The 27,796-nt window shown below is 36.3% G+C and overlaps 1 protein-coding gene across 5 annotated transcripts in view; it reads right to left on the reverse strand.

Moving 5' to 3' along the window:
• The window catches only part of chico (insulin receptor substrate 1 chico), a 37,731-nt gene extending 10,473 nt beyond the window's left edge, over positions 1 to 27,258 (reverse strand). The window contains exons 1-16 of one of the 5 annotated variants that reach the window (XM_019046442.2): positions 26,480 to 27,258; positions 23,905 to 23,998; positions 22,562 to 22,678; positions 21,048 to 21,157; positions 19,359 to 19,561; positions 18,178 to 18,329; positions 17,617 to 17,759; positions 16,587 to 16,702; positions 12,260 to 12,361; positions 8,002 to 8,157; positions 4,172 to 4,328; positions 3,465 to 3,670; positions 2,407 to 2,561; positions 1,653 to 1,728; positions 1,264 to 1,362; positions 404 to 602 (exon numbers count right to left, since the gene is read on the reverse strand). In XM_019046442.2, the coding sequence (XP_018901987.2) occupies positions 404 to 602; positions 1,264 to 1,362; positions 1,653 to 1,728; positions 2,407 to 2,561; positions 3,465 to 3,670; positions 4,172 to 4,328; positions 8,002 to 8,157; positions 12,260 to 12,361; positions 16,587 to 16,702; positions 17,617 to 17,759; positions 18,178 to 18,329; positions 19,359 to 19,561; positions 21,048 to 21,157; positions 22,562 to 22,678; positions 23,905 to 23,982 (2,069 nt within the window). In that variant the 5' untranslated portion in view covers positions 23,983 to 23,998; positions 26,480 to 27,258. Of the gene's footprint in view, positions 1 to 403; positions 603 to 1,263; positions 1,363 to 1,652; positions 1,729 to 2,406; positions 2,562 to 3,464; positions 3,671 to 4,171; positions 4,329 to 8,001; positions 8,158 to 12,259; positions 12,362 to 16,586; positions 16,703 to 17,616; positions 17,760 to 18,177; positions 18,330 to 19,358; positions 19,562 to 21,047; positions 21,158 to 22,561; positions 22,679 to 22,759; positions 22,823 to 23,904; positions 23,999 to 26,479 lie in introns of all 5 variants that reach the window. The other 4 variants (XM_019046443.2, XM_019046445.2, XM_019046444.2 and 1 more) reach the window with 4 other exon arrangements.
• Positions 27,259 to 27,796: the final 538 nt, after the last annotated feature.

The following is a 27,796-nucleotide window of genomic DNA, read 5'->3' on the forward strand; positions in this document are numbered from 1 at the left end:
TGTAAACTTAACAGCTTGAATGACGGTTCATTACGATCTTCAAACAGTCATAGTGTGTGTACAAAATTTTAGAATCTTGATTCTTGGATGAATTTTTCGCGGAGAAATGAGCTTTTGAATTTCTAAGAGGTGTTATCATGTGTTTCTGTGGCCCCGCCAAAAAAATAAGCATTGAAGCACCGTGGCAGTCAATGAGTTAAATTTGTAAGGAAAGTTTTACCAACAGAAACTAGTGAGTTTTTGTGTGTAAACTCCAAGCGCTACATCTTTTTGGTCTGAATAGCATCAACATGCAAGGTTTGAAAAACTTGGAGAAGTTTTTCTCGAAACTCAAAAACTTGACATTTGTCTTTTTTGCAATTAGTGCCTTAAGAAAAAAAAATAGAACACTTAAGAGCATTACCTGGCATTTTTATTCTTAAATTTCTCAGGTCTTGAACCGATTGAATAAGCTCTAGTTGGTCTTTGTTCTTCATGATCATCTTCCATGGGGGAGAAATAAGACTTAACTTTGTCAAGATGATACTCTGAAAAACGAAGATCCGTTGAAGGCGTTCCTGATGTAATAGAGGTTGTGCTCCCTGCCAGTGAGTGAGAGCCGCCTGTAAAAATCACAAAACAACAAAAATAACTTACTAAACCTTTGAGATACTTTTGACTTGCAAATACTTTCACTAATAATCTTATTATGGTGATAGACCATGACAAATTGTCACCTTCAAAGTATCACAGGCACCATTTGCAGTCAGACGTTTCTTTGCCGGACTTCTCAATATTGTTTTGATTTTTTCTGTTGAATTTTTTAAAATACTTTCATGAAAATTTCAGGGATTAATCTCTATGAAAAAAGAAATATGAGGTAAAATTCTCAAGGGATTCTGTTTATCTATTTCTCTGTAAAAATTTGAGAAGTTTGGAGACAAAATGCTTCAGTACAAATGACATTTCTGATACTTTTGCCAAAGGGTGATTGTGCGGGGCACACTGTTGACTGACCAATCCACTGAAATTACTAGAACATTTTCTGAATTTGACCAGCAATTTAGGCTGAAGGCAGCAAATAGCGTATCTTTCCTTCGGAAAATACACTAATAGGGGGGGGGGGGGGGGTGACTACAGTCATTGTTGAATTCAGCGCTAAAAGTTACAAGGAGTCTTCTATCAACCTTCAGCGTTGCATCAAAACATTCTTCATGCAAACCTGTATAGTAGATCTAAGAGTTAATAAACAATACCAATTAAATAGATGGTTGACTTTCATACCTCTTTTTTTGTTTGGGTTCGAATTCATATTAACATAGCCATCATCACCAAAGGTTGGTGCCATTGGAACATAGCTATCAATAGTATCTTGACTTTCTCCTAAAAACAGAAAGGAACAAATTTAGAAAAAGATATAGACTCTCACTGTTGTATAGATAATCCTTTTCATTACGACCTAACCTTTGAGAGCTTTTAGGGTCTGGGCCCCTCCCCATGGAGACCTTTAAAAACTTGGGAGAGCCAAAAAATAGTTCTTTTTAACCTAGGATTACCCTCAAAGTTTCAATCACATAACCAAATTATAAAAATAATTATCAGAGTGGTGTAAGATTTTCAAAACAATCTGTATCAGAGTTTGTAAACAAGACAATAAAAAAAATCCAACTCACCAGGACTCATCGGTGTGTAAGCACTCTGCTCTGCTGGGGATGTAGCATTAGCAATTAGAGAGTCACTAAACGAGCCCTAGAACACAAAAAGAAGCAAAATTAAACTTATACTTGACACTTTCCAGCAACAGGAAAAATGTCCATTGTTACAGTTAAAATAGATGTTATTACACTACAGATAAGAATAATGGGACATTTTTTATTTAAAAATACTGAATGGCATTATAACTTTGATAAAAATAGTTTGGAAGGATAGAAAGTAGAGAGCTCCTTCATTTTCTTCTCAATCTGTGTTGAGTCATAAAAACCACAATCGAGACCAAACCTGTGACCAGGCTTACTTTTTGGTTAATCTATCCATTTGTGTCATCGGTTTCCTCGAACAGACAGATGCTTTTACGAATGAGCCAAGAATATCGGTTCTTGGTGCAAAACGTAGCCTCCATTTGATTTACACTTGCTTTTTGAGTCACCCTCAATCAACCGAGTCTTCACGCTATTCAGGAAACCTTATTCATCTTATTCAAAGGATTAAGTGGAGGAATGGTTGATGGATAAAACAAAATTTTAGCTGAGATTCGAAAGATTAATCTTTAAAACCGTCTTAAGTAGAAAAGTAAATCAATGTAAATCAGTATTCATTCCTGATCTAATTAATAATATTACCCTTGGTCTCCAAAATATTCACACTGAATTAATCAACCAACTCAGCTTTCGTAGGTGAACTGAATTTTCCTGAGGATAGACAACATACCTGAGATGGTGAATGAGATTTAAAACTACTGTTGGAGTGAGGATATTTGCGGTAACTGGCATTACTTAAGTTACTGGCAGGCTGAATCTGTAGACTGAAGTGTCCAGTAGTTGATCTGTTCATCGGCATGTAATTGTTTAATTTGGCATCTTCACCTGAACACAAAAAAGAGCAGTTAATTTTCCATCCAAGGACAGTCAAGTTGACGATTTATACACAAAAGCAAGTAACATTCCGAAAGTTTAAAGGGTGCTGGTAATTATGCAGCAATAATGCTGATAACAAAGTTTAAACATGAATACAAGTTTCAAATTCCCTGGTTTTTTTGACGATTTTTCCTGAATAGAAAAACCAAGAATCACAATAAACTAACAGATAAACACTGTGTCATAAGAGTTTATACTTAGTTTTGATGCAAAGTGCTACCAATAATTGCTTACTGAAATACTTTGAAATATTTGGCTGCAATAAGCTGAATTAATTTTTTAGCTTGTGTCTAAAAGGTCATATACCGTTGAGAAGAACTTGTTGCTCAATTCTCTAATTTTGCTTTTCATATACTCAGTTTTTCTTGACTTTGCATAGTTAATTCCAACTCCTTGATTCATCCCCATTTCCCAGATAGATAAACCCTGATTTTGCGTTGCTAATGAGCAACACTACATATTACTGATCTAGGTGTTAAAGCTTAGAATTGACATCACAGTGATCGAAAATTGTCTGACTCCTGGGCCTGGTAAAGACGTAACTTGCATTGAACATGTACAAGAGAATAGACTAAAAGGCAAATTGTATTTCGTTTTTTGATAGTAGATGGCTATCAATGCGATGGATGGTATTTTGAAATGGATTTCAGATTCAGTTCAATCAATATTTCTTGGTCCTCTCTCACACCTCTCTTTTGCCCTCAACTTTCAAGGTCCACCTCAGTTTTAAATAGTTTTAGGTCCCAAAATGCAGAAATCCACCACTGAACACAAAACAAGCTTGTGTTGCTGGCTTCAAAAGAGGCGCAGTACAGTAATAATAGCTACAACTGAAAAATTTAAAAAACATACCATTCCACTGTCCATAATCGTCACTATTTTCCTCCATGATGGCTGGTTCATCGGGGGTAATTGAATGACAATAGCGGCCAGTTCCAACGCCTGAGACTAAACTGCTTTCATTTGCAGTGCTGTCATCACCACCCCATGGTTCTCCATCACCATCTATCGACAATGATGACCCAGCTGAATCTGTTGAGCAGCCGCCACTTTGAGGGCTAAAACAACATTGATGAAAAAAGCATGATTTTCTTGAAAACTTTCTTCGACAAATGACAAACCTTATCGGTATGTGAAGAGCTCTTCGGCAGAAATATGTTACGGATAATGGACAACAGCCATAAGTTTGACTGTTTATTTTTTTACATGTGCTCTGCATGGTAATAAATCCAGTCTCTTTATATCCAGAGTTGGGAAATTTTGGATCCTGGGTGTCACAAATAGGCAGAGCGATTACGTAAGAAGTAATGCTTTTCAAAATCTTTGGTCAAGACACTCCTAGATTCCTTTCCTACATTCATTCTCTAATTCTGCTCGTTCTCTGTCATGCCTTTATATCTATGATCCATTCCACTTTATAATCTTTGCAACTGAATAAAAGTGGCATCTTTCTGCCCGTTTGTGATATCCGTGACACTTAAAAACAGGAGCTAATCAGAAATGGATTTCACATTTCGCTACTCCGGGTATAAAGGAGCTCTAGTAATAAATGCACCAACCTGACAGGACTTGACGCCACAGGAGGCGAATAAGATAAGCCTCTTGTGTACACAGTGTGAGGCCTATTCATATGTGCTCGAGACCCTCCTTGTGACTGAGATGTCTCTGTGTTACTCCGTGCCCTGGATGGCATGCTGTCACATCGTTCGCGCATGTCTGTAACAAGATAGGCTGCATAAAATAAAACAGAAAAGAAAGAGGATCTGACCAAGCCTTGCAGAGACAAAACAGACAATATAATAATGAAACCTGTTAGTTTGAAGTTAGTTTCTCCAGGATTCCAGTTAAAAACAAGGAGGAGGGACTTCCTGAGAATAAAAAAGCGGGTGGAAAAATAGCGTGAGTGGCTAAACACTGTCTTGAGAAAATCATTATAAAAGTTTTAAGTGTTGATTACATTAAGGCCATATTCCTTCCACAAAATATTATACCTCACCCAAGGATTAGATTACTGTTTTAACACTTATGCATGTACAGAATGCTAAAGGCAGTTCTCCCGAACTTGTAAACACCATTCTCCTTGCTGAATTTGCAAATCAGGGATGGAATTGATCAAAATGGGCAATCAGTGTGGTCTAAAAGTCCGTTGCACTTTTAGCACTACTACTTTCTCACACTCCAGACTTTGTCAAAATATAGTTCAGACCTTTCTAGTAGCATATTGGATAAAATCCAATCTTACCGCCATTCCCCTACCCCCTGCAAACAATGCCAATTTGAAAATGTCCCGGTGAGCCATCTCAGATTCTACTATAGGTGTTCTCAAGAAAAAGAAAAAAAATCTGATGAAAAATCCAAAAATTGATGGCTACTCCGGCAGGATAAAAACCCTTTTTGACACCAGTTTGGATCCTAATTTTCTTTTCGATGTTTTTTTTAGGAAAAGCAGCAACAAGCAAGGCTGAAAACTTGTCATTAATACAAAATTGAAAAAATTGCATTATGATTACAATAAATTATACATATAAAACCATCAAAATGGCAGAGACACTCTTCCAGGGAATAACTTTTGACTTATACAATAATATTCCACTCAAACTGTTCCAGAAATATCACTTTTTAAAGTTTTATAAAACGGGAAACTTATCCCCTTCCCAATTTATCCCAAGAAATTGAAGTTTTGCCCGGACGAAGAGACCCAGGAGAAACTTATTGCAACATCTAAACAAAGTTTACTTCTTTCTAATCTTGTGACACAGGCCTTCTCACTACACTCGCTCATTCTTCACTTTGATATGCATTCAGTATGAAAGACCTCTCCTGTGCACTAACACTAACAATTTTTTAAGTTGCTCATTCATTAGAGAAATGGAGACCATTCTTTCTCCTCTACTGTGGACAATCTTAAGCTTGTGTGAGGTTGTGAAGGCAGAATTCTGTACGAATATTCATGCAAGAAATAACTACAAATTAGCAGTATTATCACCGGCATTGGGGTTTTCAGGTTAGCCGTTAGTGTATAAAGACTAGCCTGTTAGCAAAATTTTCCAATTTTTTATTGGTCAGTGCTTTGACTGGTCAACATTTATGCCCAGTCCATAGATTAGGCGACGGAGGTGGCCATTCCGCGAAGGAGGAAAAAAAACAGGAAGTCTGCAGGCTGGACAATTATACCGACAGGATGTAATATTCATAAAGCACCACATAAAGCTAATCCTATTGTTTTGTACAAGAAGGTATGCACAACAATTTTTCTCCAGTATCTATTGGGGCAATGATTTCCAACAAAATCTTGCCACTTCAGCCAAATACAACTTAGTTTTTTTCCAGCACCTTACGAAAAGCAGGTTTTTTGAAAGAAAAGGCTGAGTAATCAAAGCTAAAAAGACGTTTTTGGAGGAGGCTTCAATTTTCTAAAAAACTGGTTGGTGCTGGAAAAGCTAATGTAGTTTCCTGCTTTGGCAGCAAAAATTAGGTGGGAATAGGTCCGTTGGGGCTAGGTCATCACACAGATCATCCTTTCTAACACGAAACAATCAGATTAGCTTTACATGGTGGTACAATGGTACATGTACAGATGAGGGTATTTGACCTGCAAGACCTCCTTATTAGACACAAGAGGAAATATTCTCAGGCATGTGATCTTTTGCACTTTTGGCTGCTGAATCTAAAAAGACCTTTTTTTTTCTCTACCATGCACCAATTTTCGAGAAGGTTGGATTTCCTCCAGGAAAACTCAATTTTTGGGGAAAATTCAAATTTATTCAGCACAACAGAGCTGATCCAGAAAAACATTAGTTATTTTGGAGATCATCGCTAAAAATCTACTTAGAGTGAAATTCTATCTTTTGGACAAACATACTAACGTTGATCAGTATAACAGACTAATACAGTGACAAAATCTAAGACTTTTAATACACAGTGTATGTTATGAAACAAATAAACAAAACCGAAATGTAAAGGCTCAAAAGGTTTAAAAAAAGTAAGTATTATTTATATTATATATTCTTCATATTTCGACAATTTTTTTTTTTTGCTTGAAGGAAAATTAATATTGACTTGAATTTCAGAAAGTATATTCAAGTTAGTGCTTAGAGTTTGACAGTAAACTGACACTGTTGATTTTATTGAAATCATCAATGCGTCAGATGACATAATGACTACATGACCTCACCCAAAATTAGGCGTTTTTGACTTGAGCCTGATCTTCGAAATGTTTGAAGGGTCAATCATTTCTAGTAAAATTCTCTAAAATTGCACAGTTGCGTGAGAGAGGGAGACAAGTATACATTAAAACTAAAAATGACATTTTGAGTCTCCAAATCACCAAGGCCCCTGCACCAACCACAGGCTACAACTTGGGGCATTCTGTAAACTCTATTATGTCTTTCCTAAGAAAATCTGAAAAAAACTTGAAATGAGGGCAGGGCATCCAACGATTTTTTTGAAATTGATAGCATTGGGAGTTTAACTTCAAGAAATCATAACTCGCCTCCACATTATTTCCCTCTAATGAAACACGGCTTGTTTGCTAGTTCTCACAGTCTACTTTTACTAACAATTGGATTTAATATTTTAGGTAAGGTCCAAGGAGCACTAAGAAGCAGCCTAAATTTGTAAATAATGAAAATTCAAGATGCGACGTATGGTAGCAGTGCCTAGTGGGTTAAAATTTCAAATAGACTGATTCTATTGACATAAAATGAAAACTCATGATCTTCAAATTTGTCTACCACGATCATTCCTCTGCTACAAACTGTTGAGGGACTTACGTTGTTTTTTTTCAAGTTTCATGGCATAAAATTCGTGTGTCTTCATTTTTTGCCTTTATCAAATGTTCTTTGGGAATGACAGAATAAGGTATAAAAAGGCAAAAACTCGCCTATGGTTAAAGCGCAGGCACCATATTGTTTCCCTCCCATGAACTTAGACTTAGTGTAAACTGTGCACGGTCTACATTTAGGAAAATCAGGTTTTGTTCTCCTTCATGCAACCCATCACTTGCTACAGCCCAAAAACCAAAAAAATTGAAAATTTGAATCATGAAAACATGGCGTTGATCAGTTCAAAAAGATAATCTCTTACTGATCAACCATTTAAAAGATGCTTCATTTGAAATTATGACGTTGACCCACACTCCACCCTTCTGCTTTGTCCGATTCCAGTGATGTTGGGCGTTTTGAACTTCGGTAGTAATTCTCTATCAATCCTAAAAAGATTTCAAAGATCAGGCTCAGGTAAAAAATGAATAATTTTGGGTAAGGTCCTCAGTTCGATTCCTAAACCTACACTTGCCTTTTGTCGGTGCTTTTAATAAGTGTGATCACAAAGAGTACTATGAGCAGAAATTCATGATTGTATGAAAAAAGCAAAAAAATGGTGTACATACTACTGTTATTATTCAAGGTGGATGCAGATGTGCGTTTCAAATTCGGACCGTTACCCGTGCTAGCTCTACGTGCGTTGAGAGAAGGAAGTGGGGAGAGAGGGTCTGATAGTGTTCGCTGATGATGGACTACAACATTTTCGCCACCAACACAATGCGCTAACCAACCAATAAAAAGCCACACTCAATTACTCAAGCAATGAAAATGATCAGATAATTAACAAAAACATAGCAAACACTTGGATGCAATGTCTTGGGAGAATGACTTTATCTTCATCCAAAAGATTTAGAGATTGAGCAGCTGTGCACTAAGGGAGTGCAGCTGTGCAAAAAGTTTAAAAACTAATTTTAGTGCCAATTCACGGCCATTTTTTTTGCATTTATTTAGGAAGCGAAAATGTAATTTTCATTGTATATCAGTAGTGAACGATGACTCTTTGCATCATTATATAAATGGAAGAACTAAAAGAAAGGAAAAAAATCGAACAAAAATTTGTGAAGCTGAGAGGGTTGTCAACAAAAACAGTTTGTAGGAAAAATCTGAATTTAGAGTGCGGTATAGCTTTTTACTTTTCTACACTTTTTAATTTTCATAGCTTGCTAAATTGATACTTCAGTCAATGGGAGATGATGCTCTGAAGTATTTTATTTCAGATGAAGATAAGTCTTTCCCACTGAGCGAGCTCAAAAAGCTTTCAATAAAGTTAACATCAAAACATTCATATATGATCAGATTTCAGAGCATGCAAAATTTAAAACAGAAGTAAAAACAGAATACGTCTATGGACATGAGAGATATAGATAAATTTATAGAATTTTTCACCATATACATTTACACACAAAAATCACAATGGGTGCGTCAAAAAAATTTGACACCCACTTTATAACACACCACCTCATTTGCATAGCCCATATCAAACTTTTCCAAATTTCCTGTGTCGACAGGCACTTTTTCTTTCAATATCAACAACCACCAGATTTGCCCAGAAAGAAATATAGTAAAACCTAACTTAAATATTAAAACAATCTTGCAAACGGTTATTAATCTTTCTATAGTGAGATTTCTGTCATTTTAAAAATTTGTTTATGCTTTCTTTCTCAAAATGAGATGGCTTTAAAATGACTGTGAACTCGATTGAGCAAGATTGATAACAGATTGGTATATTGTTTGTTTACCTTAAATTTTCTTAGAATTCTCTTCAGACAAACCTAGTTGAAAGCTGAACAGAGATAAATTGAAAATGACCGATGTGAACTACAAAAATAAGTGTTACACAGCGCACGGCAAATTTCAAACTTTTGTGAACATGATTTTTGAGGTGGTTTCACTTTTCGCCAATTTATCCATTATCTATATCTCTTGTGTGCAACAGGCGCATTGGTAAATTTTTTATTAGACTCTAATATAGAGAGGAGACATATGAACCTGGAGAATCAAGCAAAAATCATTTGAAAAATGGACAAGCTATCAAAATACGAGGGTCATCTCCTTAAAAGTGTCTTTCCATTACTTTAGCTCCATAATCACTTCAAAAAAATAAACTTGTTGAAAAGCATCTGGTTGATCACCAACAACAAGCTCTATGTACGAGGCTTGCTAAGTGCTCAAACATTCATTTGATGGATCTTATCCAACAGGAGTAATGTGGGTTATGGTGTCCCTTATTACTGAAATTTGAGAAATGTTAGGCTGCTGTAAGCTCAAAACCTGCTGCAAGTGGTAATTATAAAGGCTCTTTCTTCAAAAAATATGCCAGATCCCTGAAAAATGCATCAAAATGCAGCTCCTTGAACGAAAACATGATTCAACTGTTAAGATCAAGCATTTGGATGTACGAAAATGAGACCAACTCAGAAACAGAAATGCAATTATAGAGGTGGTGACTAAGTGGAAAAGTAAGATACATTCCAACTTTACTCTTGTTTTTAAGATTTTTCAATGTCTGGGAAAAATGTCATAGGTATGGGTACTCAGTGTTTGTGATTTTTTGAGAAAGAGCGAAGGAAATTCACAAAAAGTTTCAATGGTTAATGTTGGTTAGCTTTCCCTGGAAGATGAGCTAAAACTTAAAACGTCGCGATCTGAGATACACATTTTTCAACATTAGCCAGTGACGTCCTGGAGATATATACAGGACTAAGATCATTAAAATTAGTCCACTGTTGTGCATTTTATTTTTTGAGCACCTCATAGACATAGGTACGACGATGAATTAAACAGCGACAGACGGCTGGCAGTAAAAATTAAAGAAGCCTCTTGAATACTGATCATAGTATAGCACCGAAAAATTATTTTCACAAAAAAGTCGCTTTCACTAATACATTCCTTGGTGACAATAATTTTCGCCTTTTGCGGTACACTTAAGCACCACAGGAGCTAAATTTAAAATGACTGGGATAACATATATTTTTCCGGTCATTCATTTTACTTCGTAGTGATGATAATTCGTCACCTTCCAGGCAAAGTATCACAAGCGCCATGCGACGTTTAAAAATTTCCGCCACCATTTTATTTTTTTACTGAGAAATTGTTGGTTGAATCTGTTCGAATATTTCACTAAATTTTATCGGCAGCACAAAGAAAATTCGGTGTAATTTTCGGACAGCTTCGTGGAACAATTTCTCTGTAAAAAAATATAATGGCGGCGGAAATTTTTAAACGTCGCATGGCGCTTGTGATACTTTGCCTGGAAGGTGACGAATTAATGCCACAAATTTCCAATCTATTGATGACAGTGCAAGGAAAAAGTGAGATGTGCATGGGTCTAATTGTACAGGATTCATTCATTAAGGGATGAACAACTCCAGCCCAGCCTATCGCCAAATCGGGGTGTGCAATCTGCTGTCAGTAGAGGATTTGGTTTAGTTGCAGACATAAAATACGATCTAGACTATTCATGGAGCTTGAACGATGAGATGATGGGTAAGAAACCCAGGATGCATGCCGCATTAGAAAATTTGTTGTATCAGGAACAACTACGCAGTGGAAAGGTGCAAGGTTTACGTACGAGCTATGAGCAGCACTCGGTCCTACACAAGTCTATTCTACTATAAACTATAATTCAGCTTGCTGTTTCAAAAAATAGTCCACTAAATTAAGCTAAGCCAGCATGATCATCGAAAATACCAATAATTCAGCTTTTAAACAATAAATTGGCAAAGCTATGTAGCCTCAACCCAGTGCTACCTCACGCTCATCCCAAGGGCGGTTTACCTTACCATATATCTGTTGCTTGCCAGAGACACAGCCAAGGGAGTAAAAGCTCTACAGACAAAATTTTAAGAAAATTACGATAGGCACATTGAAAAAGTCTTAAATCCACTCTTTAAAACGCTCAATTTGTAGTTTGTAGCTTGTTCTTTTTAGATGTCCTGCATCCGTGAACAATTTTTCTAGGTGGCCAGTGACCAGGTTACCTAGAGAGAGACCCAAAAAACCTCACAAATCACAAATAATCTAGCAGTCTGGCTAACTTGTCCACGTAAATGATTTCAATTGTTTCCAAACATTTAATCTTTCTCATTTCTTTATATTGCCGAAACAAAAGCTTCAAGTCAATTGAAATTATATGCAAGGAAAGTTTGTGACAGTACCCGAGGTTTTTCGTTTGGATTAGATTTTCTTGTGTCTTTTCACAGGCAAATTTGATTGGCAACCACCAAGAAAAACTGCCCGTTGACACAGAAAATATGAAAAAGCGTGTTACAAACGAAGCAAATAGTGCACTAAGGAGCAGCTCTCGGACTTTCTTGATGAATTATAGTGATTTATGTACAATCCTTCTTTTAGGTAATACATTCACTTGGCTGTGCGTCTTTCATAAAAAGACCCATTTGCTAATGCTAAGTTTGCCTTACCAGCAATGAGTCTTGTTTTTTCCACCCGCTAGAAAACCTCGAAAAGGAATGGTTCTTACAATAGCTTTTACTCTCGTTGGCATCTTTCACAACACATAACAAAAGTTAATTCTAATACATTTATAAAATAAAGACATTCATTGTAAGCAACATCAATTAATAGAACAGCGGAATGATATAGCGGCCTTTCACACTGAAACTCCATCCCAGGCCCCAGCACCAAAAAAAGGTCTCGTTTCATCAGGGGAAAAAAATAAAAATAAGTAACGCTTTGACTTCAATATTTTTGTATCAAAGCGGCGATGAGGCCCCAAAAATTTGCCCGTTAAATCACCAAATATGATCACAAGAGCCAATAAAAAGTGAACAACCAACCAAAAGAATCATGAAAAAAGTTAACTACCATGTTGCTTCAGGAAGCCCATGGGTTCACTGACAGACACTGGGCTAGTAGCAAAGCTACCTCCATCATTTGCTGTTTGTGCCTTGTAATGACTCCTATTGTCTGTAAGAATCATTTTACACGAAAGAAGAATGAAATTGCAGAAATAAACAAAAAAGGGATGAAAGATGACTATGTGCTTGGAATGGATTCTTTGGTGAACTAAAACTCTAAAAAGCGATAAAGTGGTGACAACTTGTAAAACTTTAAAGAACTAGGGAATTTCACACATCAATGAAGAAACTACCAAAACGTGTCCCTTGATTTCTGTCGGTTTTGAAAAAGCTGCATAAATGAGCTACAAGAGATGTCTTTGATCTACCATCAAAATATTTCAGTCAAAAATTACGATTAGTAAACGTTTAAGGCTGATCTTGTAGATTTGAAAATTGAATTTTTGAAGTCAATTTGTGCTCTGTAAACGCTAATTTGATGAGGCTTTTGTTCAAAATCATTTGCATCTCAATCATTTTGTTCAAAAACGTTTTAACCTCCTTTATCCAACGGATTTTCCACTTCCCTCAATTGTTTCCCTTATTTTCAATTTTCACTTGCTTAACGTCTCATTGGCTTATTTAATATTTGCCTGTATCACTTAATTCACAGGGTCCCTATAGCAGTCTTCAGAAGGCCTGATGCACCCACTGTAGGTTTGGGCCATGTAGCGGCCAGAAGGGACAGCCCTTTGTATCAAAAGAGTGTTGGATCCTACTTTGCTACACACGTATCTTAGTTTTCCTCTAATAATTCCTTAGAGTTGAAATTATATTAAAAAATACTAGCACAGTGTTCATAAGCATCTTATCTTTGCTATCTTTAAGAATTATTACCTTTCTCCTATCAAAGATAAAGAAGGTGTGCAGTTTTTTTACTCCTTCATAAACTGGTTTTTCTGATATATGTAGTTTGGTAGTTTCATCATCGATATATTCTTCTTCGGGCTACTATAAATAGTGATGCAGGTACCAGGAGTAACAGGGGAAGGTCATGATGGAGACCAAAGGGTTAAAGATCAGGGATGATTTTTTGGAAAATTGTCTAGTCTGAGGTATCAAGAATTCATTTCAACCCTTTCTTCACACAATTCCAACCCTAAGGATTCACATAATTTTTTGCAGGGCCTGGTTCTGACATTTAGAAGGCTTCAATGTAAACCTTTTCAGGCCATCGACACAGGCTCAAGGACATAAGAGCAAGATGCCCCCCATTTAGCAATTCCTGCCTCATTTTCTATTAAGTTTTTAATTATAAAAATGTCTGATGACTCAAATGCAGAGCTAGAGAAAATTTAACTTCTAATTAAAACTTCATCTTGATGAAAGATTTCCATAATAACAGGCAACTTAAAAATATTTAATGAAAAAGTCTGAATATCAGCTGAGCACTCATCAATGCAAGGCTAATCTAGAAAGCTTTAAAAGATCCCAAAATGTTTCAAATCAATCAAGGGGAGAGGGGATTCAATTTTAACGAGGCCGCTACCTGCAGCAGCTTGCTCACCTCCTAGTGGTTAGCAGACTGCCCTGAAGTTTATCAAATTTTATCTCGAAGGCAAAGGTTGCTGAGTGCAAAACTTTTACTATTATCTTAACCTATATGTTTTCGTGTTAATTTAGTTTATTAATTTGTTTGACATCTTAGATTCAATCAGTTTTACAAAAAGTCTGATTTTCCATGACGATCTCTACCTGGAAAGTGCTTGCCTATTGACGCAATGTCTGGTCTGTATTGTGTCATACTTCACGATCGATAGTATGGCTGATAATTGATAGCTGAGAAGTTTAGCTTTCAGTCAGGAAATTGTGCTAAGATTACCCATCCTTGAACTAGTAAAATTCGAGCTTTTTTCCCCTTCATTCTTGCTCAGTTTTTGCACTAGTTTTATCATCTCTTGATACTGGCTAGGACTACTCAAGTCATTTTTTGGATTATGACTTTGTGTAGTGCACAACTAAACTAATTTAATGCGGCATTTAACAAGAGCTGGCATGCGCCATTTCTCAGTGACCCGGCCACTGATTCCCGCCACTCAGCGTCTCGCGGCAAAATCTGAAGAGAGAGAGCTTTCACCGTACTGTTCTTTAATAGATTGAAGTAAAGTTGTGCCTATCCATAATTTGTCACCTCTGTTGATAGGAGCCTAGATTGGAAATTGCTAACAGAGCATTTGACTCCGCACTGTATCATCTAAGCTTTTAGAATTCAAACATATCGTTCTCTAAGAGAGAGCTAAGAAGGAACTTTGCGCCTCAGGCTTGGAGCCTATAAAAGATACTCCTTTTACAGGCTACTTCAAGCAAATACTAAGGTGAAATCCACCTAGAAAGGTATGTTCGGCCTACAATTTTATGCCTATGAAAGAACGAATCTCAGGTGCAGCCAATTTCATCATGGGAAACTTGCAAGTTTTAGTGGATGTTTACAGGCGAACCACATTGGTTCATCTGTAACCAATTTCTTAAATAAAGTTGTTGCATTGAGTTCAAGCCCAGATTGCCCTGATATGACTTCTGGCATTATATCGAGTTATAATTGTCTTAGTCTATGGAAGGGACCATTTCGGGCTTGAGTTTGAGTCAGGCTACCTTGCTGCAAGACCTGACTCCTTTTTGTGTGTATCTTGTTTAGTTATTTCTGATGGAATATTGCAATGGTGATAAAGGGACTATATTATTGTGGGCTATGGTAGTTCAAGGAGGGATTTGAATCCAACCAAAATTCCATTCAACAATAAAATTGTAGTTCATGAAAAATGAAAATGAGCTTAGGAAACTAAGATCAAACCCATGAGTGAACCGATAGATGGACTTTTTTAGTCGATATGGCACAATCAGCCGCGCCTACTCTACATACTTCAATTGGTTAAATCTCGGTTTTGAAAAATTACCCATCCTTGATGCATTCACAGCATTTGCGTATAATACAGACGACAAATTTTTCAATTAAAATTATTGGCATTTAAAATGCTGGGAATCTTCAATTTCCTGGCCAGAAATGAATTTTAGAGCAGGACAGAGCAATTCCATTTACAACAGCTAAATCCATTATTTTAAGATTCTATCCTTGTGACACTGAGCAGAGTTTCAAAATTCCACTCATCGACCCATTTCCTTGCGTTGATTTTTCTGCCTCTTGCGCTCAGTCTAATGATTAAATTTGGCTGATTAAGAGATTACAATGTTTAGATTTTTTTGACTAGTCCTAAGACTCATTCAATTATGCTGAGAATTGAGATGATAGCAAACACAATGAACTCTTTAAAGAAGCAACTAGAAACAGCGGTTAAAGGCTTTCATTTTGTTTACTTGCCATCGTTAAAGAAAAAGATAAGCAAAATCGGCCAAAACCACAAAAAATAAGGTTAATAATAAATGAGGTTAAAGTTGTGTACAATCAACCAAATTATCATTCCAGTGAGAAAAACTCGGTTGCTGATACCGAAAATGAGTGTTGATAAGGAGCACCTTTCAACAAGAGATGTCAAACAAGTTGTTGGCAACTCTCATGGCCGGAGGGCTCAATAATACAGATTTGTTTCCGAACGCCCAAGGTCAGTAAACTAGAGGTTTCAATGAAATGGGTTAAAAATTCATTTCCTAAACAAATTTTAGGTGGGTGTAGGGTACTTCTTGTCAAAAGCAGATACCGAACATTACTGAAGTGAGTTACGCTTGTGCACATTAGCAACAAAACCAATTTTCCAAAGTGGTGAAGTAAAATTCAAAGTAGTTTTGCATAGGAAAAATCAGTTTTGACGAAAGAGGACTAACAAAATCAATTTTGACTGCTCGCGTGGAACATAACTGATCTTCGCAGGCAGAGCCAATTGCAACTGCTTAGCATAGGCAAAACCAAATCTTGCTGTGCTAAGACTTGGGAGACGTTCATCAATTTTCGACACTGTGCAGGGTAATGCAGACCTATGTGACAAGAGGGTTGCTTCACAGGGAGGAGGGTCGAAAACTCCAAATTTTAAAGTGAGATGTTTGCAGATTGAAGTAGTGCACGCAGTAGACCAAATCACTAACAACCAATTTACGTTCAATAATATAAAATATACACGCAAAAGCGTTGAATGCAGCAAGGACAGACAATTGTTTGAAATTAGGGATTGTAATAATTGATGAAAACAAGCTGCCTATGGCGCCTGATTAAAAACGTCCATACTGAATGGGAAAAATCCTGTTTAACCTTTCCCAAATGCGATCAGTTACTGATAGAAATTGGAGCATTAAACTGGAGCATTCGATGCAGGGTTACGGAAAAGAAATCAATCGTGGCATCTTACCTCCATTAGAACTGCGCGATACTTCAATGGGCTTGGAGGCCTCGTTGATCGAAAACGATCTTATTCTTCCCTTAGGATGTACATCCGGTTTCCTTGAGCTACTATTGGCACAAACACTGAAACAAAGATACAAAAGTTTGAGACGTTCAGAGTTGAATCCTTTTTAAATACCAATATTTTTGCCTTTCTGCTCACCAATATTTACTGCATCAATCTTTCACATTTTAACTCTCGGTCATTTTCAAACAGACAAATTCAATTTTCACGAGAGTGTCAGCTTGCGAAGGATTTTCAACAAAGAATTATACTTAATTTTATTCTGAGGAATGATTAGACAATTCCTTAAGCAAATGATATCCCCCTCCAGATGTTTGACATTGGGCAGACCACCCACATCCAATTCATGCCATTTTGAATTCGGACGACTGCTGCCAAGCCAAGAATGCTTCATTCATGGGTTAGTTGTCCCAGTCACAAAATCGTTTTTAGATGCTTGATTCTTATAGATCAGTCAGAATAATAAGATCTTTCCGAACAGCAATTTTCTACGTTCAATATTAACTTAGATATCGCACTTTAAAAAATTTGTTTAATGACGCTATCCACCAAAGTATTGCCACCCTTGGTTTCTTCCACTTTGCTTTCATCCAAGTTTCACGTTGAGTAACCAGTGAAAATGTAGGTCTCATTGATTGATGAAAGCAGGGTAGAAGAAACCAAGGGTGTCACTATCAAGGTGGATGACGTCATAAGCCAAATTTTTCAAAGAACGATATCTTCATTCATATTGAACAAGGAAAGTTGCTGTTTGATCAAATCATATTATTTATAGCTGATCTACAAGAATTAAATATCAAATAAAATTTTCCCTATAAAATTGCTGTTAAATAGAGATGATAAAACTTTTGAAATAAGTTTCGTTTTTTCAGAGGCAGTTGACATTTCTGCATCTTGGTAGGAGATATCAGAAAAAGAATTCTTCTAATGAAAGAGTTGGAACTCCTGTACATAAGATGCAAATTAAACTTACTTGAGGATTGCATGGTGCATGTTCTTGGCAATCACTTCATCTTCAGCCTCCATCCACAAATTGCCTGGTCCTGTTACAGACATTTGACCAACTTCAACGTACAGGAAGGAGGAGAAGTCTCCACACCGTCTAATGCTGGATAACTGAAACAGTGCAGCAAAATTTTAGCTGAAACCAGTATTCTAAAATTCAAGGCATACTACATGCAGTGTCTGAAAAAACTTCAGATGCACTGTTCCATAAGTGGTGTTTTGTTAGTTTAAGCTCATAGATTAGCAAAAAAAAAACAAGAAGTTCTGTTCAAAAGTTCATTGGTTGATTTTCATAATGGGCACTCCGGTACATCCTTATTGTACCAACTCTTTGATGAAGATCTTCTGATGTTCACTTACTTACTTATGACTGAGTTTAAAGCAATGTGATGTTGTGGTAAAACAGTTTTTCTAGAAAACTTGAATTAGAGATGATGTGGTTATGATTCTTTGGCTATAGGCTAGGGTTTTAAAGTTTACAAGATTCTATAATATTGAACTTTATACCACAAATTATGATAGAACTTACTGGAAAATCTAAATTTTCAGAGGAAGGCTCATCATCTCCAGTGATCTTGATGAGGGAGAGTGTTCTGTCAGTCAAGCATAGCAAATGAGGACCTAAAATATTCCTACTGTTGCCTAATTCCCGTTTCTGCATATTCACATGCCAGACATGAGCTGCAAAAAAAAAAAAAAAATGACGCAAATTATTGGTCTAAATGCACAAATTTTACCAAAAATAGAGCTGTCACCATTTTTACCTTTTAACAAACAAAAAATAAAAAGAAATTCATTTAGAATTTGACCGTTTGAAGAACAAGCTGGGATTGGACTTTTTCCTGTCCTGAGGGACCTAGAATTTTGCCATGATGAAATTTTCCTACCGAAAATCTCAATGAATAATGTTTCTACAGAGCAAGTTTGAGCAATTTTCCTTTAAATTTTGCCCACAACAGCAAACTTGTAACTTGAGAAAAGATAAAATTAAAAAAATAAAAAATGAATTCTGAGGGCATTTTAAAAAAATTATTCTATAACAAAAAGACAGAGTACTTTTAAGCTTCTCCCCGCAAGCCTGACAAGGGAACGTCACATAGTATCCCTCCTACATTTTGATCTGCGTTCGGTCAAAGATTCTTCAAACAAAACATTGGACCCCTAATTGGGCGTATTTCTGCTAAACAGAACAAAGCGACAATTTGATTTCCTTTGGAGGATTTTAGAATTTCGGATAGCGCATTCTGTCAAATGGAACTAAGCGCTTCACCCACCAATCCAAACCCCTTTTCCCTTCTTCCCCCTATGCTGCTTAGTTCTGTTTAGCAGGAATACGTCCAATTGGGTCCCAGAGGCTCAAAAAAATGTCAAAACATTGACATGGAAGGTCGCTTACTGAGGTGGCAAAAAAATACTTCTATCGTTTCAATGTTGCGATCATGTAATGGTATTGCGCCAAAGGTCTTCAGTTCCATTGCCCTTGTGGGACTCCATGGTTGATAAGTACCAAAAGTAGAGTCTGGAAGTTTACTGTTCTTTCAATCAAAAATAACGTACTGTAAATATACGAGTGGCTGTTGCATTCCTACAGATGATTGATGTGTCAAACTTGATTGATTAACATTGCAAGACAGGGCAGTATCTCACAATATCATTCTATTAATAATCAGTAAAGTCTTAAAAATTGAGTGCACAAGCTAAAGGACTTACCAAATTGAGGTTGTAATTCTTGACCATCAGTAAAGTCTGACCCATATTGCAGAGCCAATAACGTCTTCAGCCAATCATTGCAGACCTCTTCTTTTTCAAAAATTATGCTGAGACAATCACTTTTCGTGTAAAGTGAGAGTACATTTTTTATTTTAAGATCATTCCTTTTGTTAATATTGAAACAATATTTTAACCTAATAATTCTGAAAGAGGAAAACAAAATACAAAATGTTACTTGCAGGTAAAAAAGTTTAATTCAAGCATGACTATTTAAGCTTGAAAATCAGGTGTCACCATACATGCAGAAAGTTCTCAGCATTCCCATTTCGAGAACCTTTTTCAGCTTATCAACTGGTGATGAGAACCAAAATCAACTTATCAACCAGTGATAATCTCTTTGCCCCCTATCCTTGAATCTGTAGAAACAATTAAACTAAAAAAATACTAAAATCGGCCTAGAAAGTGGTTTTATAAAGCCAAATCCCCCTCACTTCATTTGAGGATTTCTGGACTCAAGTTTCCGAGGAAGTTCATGAGAGTTTCATTAGAAAAGTCACATATGCAACATACCAGAAATTCAGCCCTGTCAACAGAGCCCATCCCTCCCAAAAGTTTTAGTTATTACAAAAATTTACAAAATCAGCTCAAAATACAATACGTAGGAAGCGAAAACTTTCTTCATTCAGGGTTTATGACATCAGATTCTAGGATACTGTTTATCAAGAGACCAGACTAGTGAGAATCGAACATTTAACCATACTGACCAGGCCAAAACATATCCTATCCTTTATTTCTATCTGAAATGGGTCAGTTGCACTGGTCTTAGAATCGTGTTTTGATGCTTGATTCATGTTTCTTCTTTAATCTTCTTGAATTTTCTTTGATTAGCTAAAAATAATAAAATCTGTCCAAACCGCAACCTTCCTTGTTCAATATTAACCGAGATATCGCCCTTTGAAAAATTTGTTTAATGACGCTATCCACCAAGGTATTGCTACCCTTGGTTTTTTCCACTTCACTGTCATCCAAGTTTCACTTTGAGAAACCAGTAGGTCACTGACTGCTGAAAGCAAGGTGAAAGAAACCAAGGGTGTTCCTACTGCGGTGGATGACGTAAAAAACCCAACTTTTCAAAGGGTAATATCTCGGTTATATTGAGAGTAGAAAGTTGCGGTTTGCACGAATCTCATTATTTTTAGCTAATCCATAAAAATCAAGCATTAAAACACAATTCTGAGACCAGCGCAACTGACCCATTGACCAATAATCTTCAACTGCCGTGACAGGAAGGCAGCAATAAATAGGAAGAGCTATGAATATATCTTATAATCCACAGTAAAACAAATAAATTTGGTGAATTTTCATGAGTACTTCGACCTCTCCCCGCGCACACTTATCCACCCTAAACGAAAAGTGAATAATTGATATGAATTGATACGTAATAAATGGGTTTGGTGGAATTCTGGATACAGGTGGTAATTTTTAAAGCTCTATTGGTTGCTTGTACCTGATATCTCTTTTATGCACATATATTATCCATTGAATCGCTCACTGACTTTCATAACGATCTCTAAATTATTTTGGGCTGCTGTTTCCATCAATTAATGTTATATGAGGTTTCCCAAGAAGGTGATATTGATTCCGTAAAAAAAAGATTGCTGTAAGCATCTTCAACAGTGGTACACTTACTTCTTTGGAGGTTGGTGTAGTTTGTACTTCCGTTCGGACTCATAATATTCCAAACAGCCACAGGAGGTTTCAGTCTCTCCTCGGATGACAAAAAACCTTTTCTTCATTGTCTGAAAAGAAAAGAAGAAAAACAAAATGACCACATGAAAAAGTAAGAATGTTACCGATTGTTATCACCATGTAGTTGTCTTTAGCGGTTAATTTTTGGAATTCAATTTTTTCCGCCTTTTTTTTTCTTGCAGTTGATAATGGTGCAGTGAGAAGACAGGACATCCTGAATACTTCATTTTATAAATATAGCTCTATTTTGCCACAGAGATTTGCTAATTACGTTCATCCAATGTAAATTTTTGCGAGAAACGAGGAGAAACCATCAGTTTTTTCTGGAATTATCTCCCAAGCTCAAAAAAAGCTCTCTAAGTTGAAGCCGAAACGGAAGAGATCCCAGAGCTAAAGGATGACGAAAAAGGACCCATGAGCAGCCCATGACATGAAAGTAAAATAGGTATGATAAAGACACAGCTAGAATGCGGGAAACAAGGCTAAAGACAAAAAGATAAAAACCCAAAACATCTTGGTCGAATACTCAAACTATTGTCAATCAGAAATTCATGAAAATTATACAATTTTAATGAAAATTCAGGATGGGATTCATTTAAATTTTGTTGTATTTGGTAGATCAAGCTGTGCCATGTTAGGTATAAGTATATAATAAAGCTAAAATGATCAAATAGAAAGGATGAGGATCAAGAAAAGAAACAAGGGAATAATATCAAATTCTAGATAAGGACAATCTTGGTTAAAAAAAAAAAAAAAAAAAAAAAAAAAAAAAAAAAAAAAAAAAAAACCGATTGATTTCAGTTTATTAATTGGTAGTTAAAGTAACGCATTTTTAAGAAAAGTTAATTTGGAAAATACACTTATTGAAGGGAAAAACCAATTAAATGTCAATAAATAAAAGCAACACCAAAAGTTTTGCTCGATCCTAATTCTACTTGATGATGATTGGTGGCCAAAATTTTCTTTGTGTTTATCTTGATCATACAAACCGAATTTGTAGAGGTCGGAGAGAAAAAGAGGTCACGAACAGTAGTCTCAGAATATACCGACCCTCGCGGTGCCTCATATTGGCCTGGTCAGCCACCTTTCCGTTTCAATGATAACACATCATCCCTCCACTAATACTTTTGTACTTGCTAAATCACAATTTACCTACTTTTTAGATGAGTGGACAGATTTTATATGGATCAGCCTAATTCCTACCATGATTTACTTTTTCAGGATTGTTTCATTATTTTGAAATTATTATTATTGATTTTGTCACTAATCTATGACGCATAAAATATTAATATGTATTATTGGATTCATGTGATTATTAATTTCATTATTTATTTTTCTTTTGTCAACAGAGGTGGTTACAAAATTCAGCGTAGAAGAGCACATTTTTTATTATTGGAAACTGAATTTGTGGGGGAGTTACTTCTTTGAGTATGTGTACTCTGTTGGACACATACCTGCAGACTTGAGGGAAAAAATTGAAATGATTTCACATCTAGAAGTCTAGCGAGAGAAGTGGATAGAGGCGCTCGAAAAAATTCATAGTTTAATGTGTTGGTTTTGGTCCACTTCACCTAAGGAAAAGGAAAAATATTTAGTGAGGCATCTAATCGAATAAAGAGGATAAAACCAGGCTAGAAAAAAAATTGACTAACGGGAATATGAGATGACCACACTGCTGAGACAGTCAGCCCTTGTCCGTTCCTGCTCCATTTCACCTGAGAAAAACGAAAAACATTTGATGAATGGCCAAAATAAAAATGGGCTGTCAAACCTCTCTAAGTCAAATTTTGGCAATGAAAAACAAACAAATTAATATCAAAAAACAGCATGACAATCATACATATCTTTATTATAAAAAAGAAAAATACATTCCACACTAAGTACAAAACTATTGGAAGGAAAGTATGGAGATTATTTTAATGAAAAGTTGCTCAAAATTTATTTTTTATATGCGAATTTTTTTTGAACTAGGCCTTGAAAAAAAACAAACAAAAGCTTGCTTTTGGAGGAAGTTAATGAAGATTAATTTGAATATTTGATTTGACATAAAAATCAAAACCTGGACACTGTCCAGGTCCACACTGTCCACAATCAAAGCACTGATTTTCCTGCCTTTTTCTTCCAGTTAATAGAAGGAGCTAAAGTAAAAATCAAGTTTATACTACCACATGGCCCTTCACCACCTTTTTCTTTTTGGCTGAACAGAGAAGACATTAGGTACATTCTTATCAACAATGTTATGAGGACAGTTCATCTTCCAATGGCGTATAGTTCAGAAAAATTATCTTATTTGGAAAAAAATAAGAGGCTGAAATCCAAAAAAGATACTGTACTCTCTTTTGTAGATCATTGGTATGAATAATTTTTTATGGCTTGTGCTAGGACTAGAAATTGAAGGTTAACACAGGTAGGTATTCCAAATAATTTATTTATAAAAGAACACATTTAAGGTCAGTTTGCCCTTTTCCTTTAACCGATGTAACTTCAGCCCTCGATCTTTGAGGGCATGAAGCAATCTCTAAAAATGCTGCAATTCAGCTGACATTTTGCAAAGATAATTTTTTCTTGTGAACTGCAAGTGGTTCCATGGGCGTCTCTAAGATTCTTCAAATGGACCTATTTTTCCTCATACAATCCAGATCAATACTTAAATTCACTTTTTAATTTTTTTTCGGGAGTTTTCAGTGGTCCTATCTAAATGGATTACTAAATAAAAAGGATTCTGACTTTCACATCAATGGGTGAAATTTCTTTTCAAAATTACCAAAGAACTTTCAAATCATATCAAATCACTAACCTTAAGTTTCTTGTGAGTTCCCATCCTTAAAACTTCACCCTGCAAGCAGGTATTATTGTTAGACTGCGTAGAAGACATTGTGTTACATTGGATTCTGTGAAGAAAAAGAAAAAATGATTACTGTCTTGAAACGTTATATTATAGAGCCTGGTGTCAATGCTTTCACATTTTCCTCCAAATGATCCTAGTCGTCAGAGGGAGTGTCGCTACAAACTCTGCTGACTACTAAGCTTTACTTACCCTCAGCAGATAATTCCTGTGCCTCTAGCACAATAATTGTTCTAGATAATCTAAAGACAGTACAAATAAGTTGGTAAGATATCCAGGAGCTCAACGACAGTCTAAGCAAATAGATTAGACACTGCCTTTAAAAAGTCCTTCCAGTGTTCGAAACTCACAGACGCCAACGCGCCAAATGCGCCTAAAAATTGAAGGCTCTGCGCCAACGTGGCCCCTAAAAATCTGAATTTTCATATTAGGTGATTATTCGAAATTTTCAGCACTACAAGTGAAAGCTTTTTCTATTTTTCCACGATTTCATCTTTAGTGCTTTTGTCTTCCCCAAGTTACAGCTACTTACTAGTTCTGTTACGAAAACATCTTGCGTCTAACTTTTCACTAAATGCGCCGTAATATATAGGCAGAAAGTTAATTTGGCCCCTAAAAAATCTTCAATGGCGCCTAAAAATCGGGCTTGATGCACCACATGGCTCCTAAAACTTAAATGTGAGTTTTGAGCACTGAGTCCTTCACTTGTAGATTGCAAAGATGGCAACTTTTGAAACCGAAAAGGCTCCACTGGATCTAAGTCATGCACATCAGAACATTTTTATTGTTGTTTGGCCGCCTGTTCCAACCCATGCCAATCTGTCTCCCTCACAACTTGCTATGGAAAAGTTGCTCAATCCTGCACAAATACTGCAAGCAAATACTCTTAATAAGAAAATTACTGTCAAGGTGAATTGCTGTAGTATTTTCCTTACGACCATTGAAATCAAATTTTTTGACCGTTGCAATATGGTGACTATCTAAGTACCATTCTGAAAGGCTAAGATGGTTGATTTTGGTCAAATTTCTACTCATAGCTAAAGATCATATATCCAAAGTAGAAATCAGGGGCTTGCTTTACTTGCAATTTTATAAAAACTATCTTCAAAGGGTACCAATCATGAGGTGCTCGTATAATGCAATGTTACATAATTTCTTTCTGATGTTTCTGGCCACATATCTATTGTACGATTCATTATTCTAGCTTCTCTAGATGTAATATAAAAACACCCCCGATGAGTGCCACTTTCCTTACCTGTCCATTACATATAAACCTCAAAAAAAACTTGTCTTTAGAAGATAAAATTTTGCAACATGCAAAACAGCAGCGGCAACATGGATACAATTAATACACATCTATCGATTTGACAACCAAGAGACACTTTCTGCTCCTTACTTGCTCTCATTCATGTTAGCTAGCTCAAAATCAGCTTGTATAAATTACAACTTTGTCAGTTAAATCCTACGGTATTCTAGTTTCGGGGCTACAATTAAACTTTTGCTCAGATTTTTTGCAGCCGTAATTATGAAATTTAGCCGCATAACTTATGAGTTTAGCCATTTACCGGGCCAAGTAACTCATATCAGGGATGACTCAATATACCATGTATATCGCCCAATATACATAAAATCTCAACTGTAAATGGTAAAATACATCACCAACTTAAAATCATAGAAACCATAACAGAAAAATTATCATCATTGAGTGACAAGTAGGAGACTCACCAGTCGGCTTGAAATAGAGCTCACTCATCGAATGTTGAGACAAACGTCAAAGTATTTTTTAAGTTTCCATTCGTCAGTGGTGCCATCTGACTGCATAAATTGACTTGTTCAGTGGTACTGATTCAGAGCTAGTCAGAGATTGACATTCGTCTTAACATACGATGCGCGAGCTCTAACCTTGTTTTCACTTTTTTGTTCCAACATTTAATGTTCAAAACTTGCTTCCGTCCCTTATGAATTATTACAGACACAGTTTTATTATCTGCACACTATTTACACTCTTCAAGTTTGGTATTGACAGCAAAACATGGGAATGCGAAGGGAGTGCCATTCTTCACCCAAAAAACGAACCCTTGTTCAGAAGTATACATGTCGCCAACTTCAGAAGCAGTTGATTCCAAACGCATAACAGGCTAGAGCAATTCAAATTGTGACTTGATTAAGGGGCTCAGGGTTCTTGCAAGTGTAACGAAGCAATTGACTCCACAAAACCAAAAATGGATGATTCAGCTGCAATCCTTACGTAAACGAAACATCATGGCTTTCACTGGAAGTCCCAAAGTCCCCTTGGCGTTGTCTTCATTACGGATAGAATGCTTAAAAATGAAGTGAAATTGATGGAGAAATTGCTACAATATCCAAAGAAATTAGTCTAATGTTAAAAGCAAGTAGAGTAAGTGTCCGACTTGCTCACATCATGCAGACACAATTGGACAGGAAATAGATAAGAGCTGGGGGGCCAAGAAAATTGAAAAAAACAATTCCTTAAGGCATAAATATCGGATAATCGCAAAATACTTACGCGGATTCTGATTAAACGAATCTTTTGTTTACGATTTCTCCGAAATGTTAGTTCCGAGAGCATGGTTGAAAACGAAACAAAAGATCGCTAACATCGGAGACCATTGTTGTGATTTTGACGAATCTGACAGAGATAACATAAACATCTCACACGTAATCGGAAAAAAATGCCAGAATTAGGAGGAATTAGACTGACCAACGACCGGAAATTAACTACGTTTGTTACTTTCGTAGACAATTGCCAAGGGCAAACTATAACTTATGCGCAATTCCGATATCCAAAACACGTAAATATATATCCAGGTCAACAAATGAGGTTCCTGCATTAAGTTGCGGAATTAAAAATTTAAAGTCACTGAGTAAAAACTAGGAACACAAATTCAACTTTAACGAAATTATCAGACGAAAATTAACACAACACTGTCTTGAAGTACACGATGAATTTGATGGCAATTGAAGAATTTATAGAAGATAATACGCTCACATCGTCCAGACAGTTGAAATGTGCTCCATCACCAATGTACACGAAAATGATGCGCAGTTAAAACTTGACACAAACTGGTCGCACAAAACAGTTGATCCTTCGGGTAACAATAAACTCGGCGTAAAAGCTCCATTAGAAGAAAACGAATTGTTAATATTATGACACCGACTTAGTTTCGCCGTGGGATATGAACTTATCGCGTAGCATACCGAGTAAACCATCTTGGAAAGATCGTGTGCAGTATGCACTCAGAAAAACAACACGCACACAGTCTCAAAGCGAGACTACGAGAAAAGAGTCTCCCTCCCTTTACTCGCACACTTGCATCAACGTCGCGTCAGTTGCACTCACACATACATGACTCGGCTCGAATCGAAAAGAACGCTGTGTTGATGCTTTACTAAATTGTCCCACTTGTTCTATTTTCATAAAAGAAAACACATTTAAAATTGATAAAATTGAATTTAGTCGCTAACTGTGAATATAATGCTAATATTACGAAAACAAACCAAATCTACGAGCTTCCCAGGTTAAAAATTTACTTTTTAATCCGTTTTCAGGCTCAGTCAGCCCAGGCAAGGCTGCAGGATAAGGGCTTTGACCGAAGTCGCACCGAGGAAGCGAAAGGGGTTGAAGATGTGGTCATGAATCTATTTTGATCTATATGATGTGATTCTGATTATTTCAGGATGATTATTATTTGTCAACAATCTAAGGCAGCATAATATGCTTAACTAAAAATTGGCATGTTTTAAGCGACCGGAAATTAGCCGAAAAGAAACCCTGCAAGGGAGAGGGGGGGGGGGCAAAACTTAATACCTACTATTAGAAGCA

This window comes from Bemisia tabaci, chromosome 2 (genome assembly GCF_918797505.1).
Source record: "Bemisia tabaci chromosome 2, PGI_BMITA_v3".
NCBI classification, from domain to species: domain Eukaryota; kingdom Metazoa; phylum Arthropoda; class Insecta; order Hemiptera; family Aleyrodidae; genus Bemisia; species Bemisia tabaci.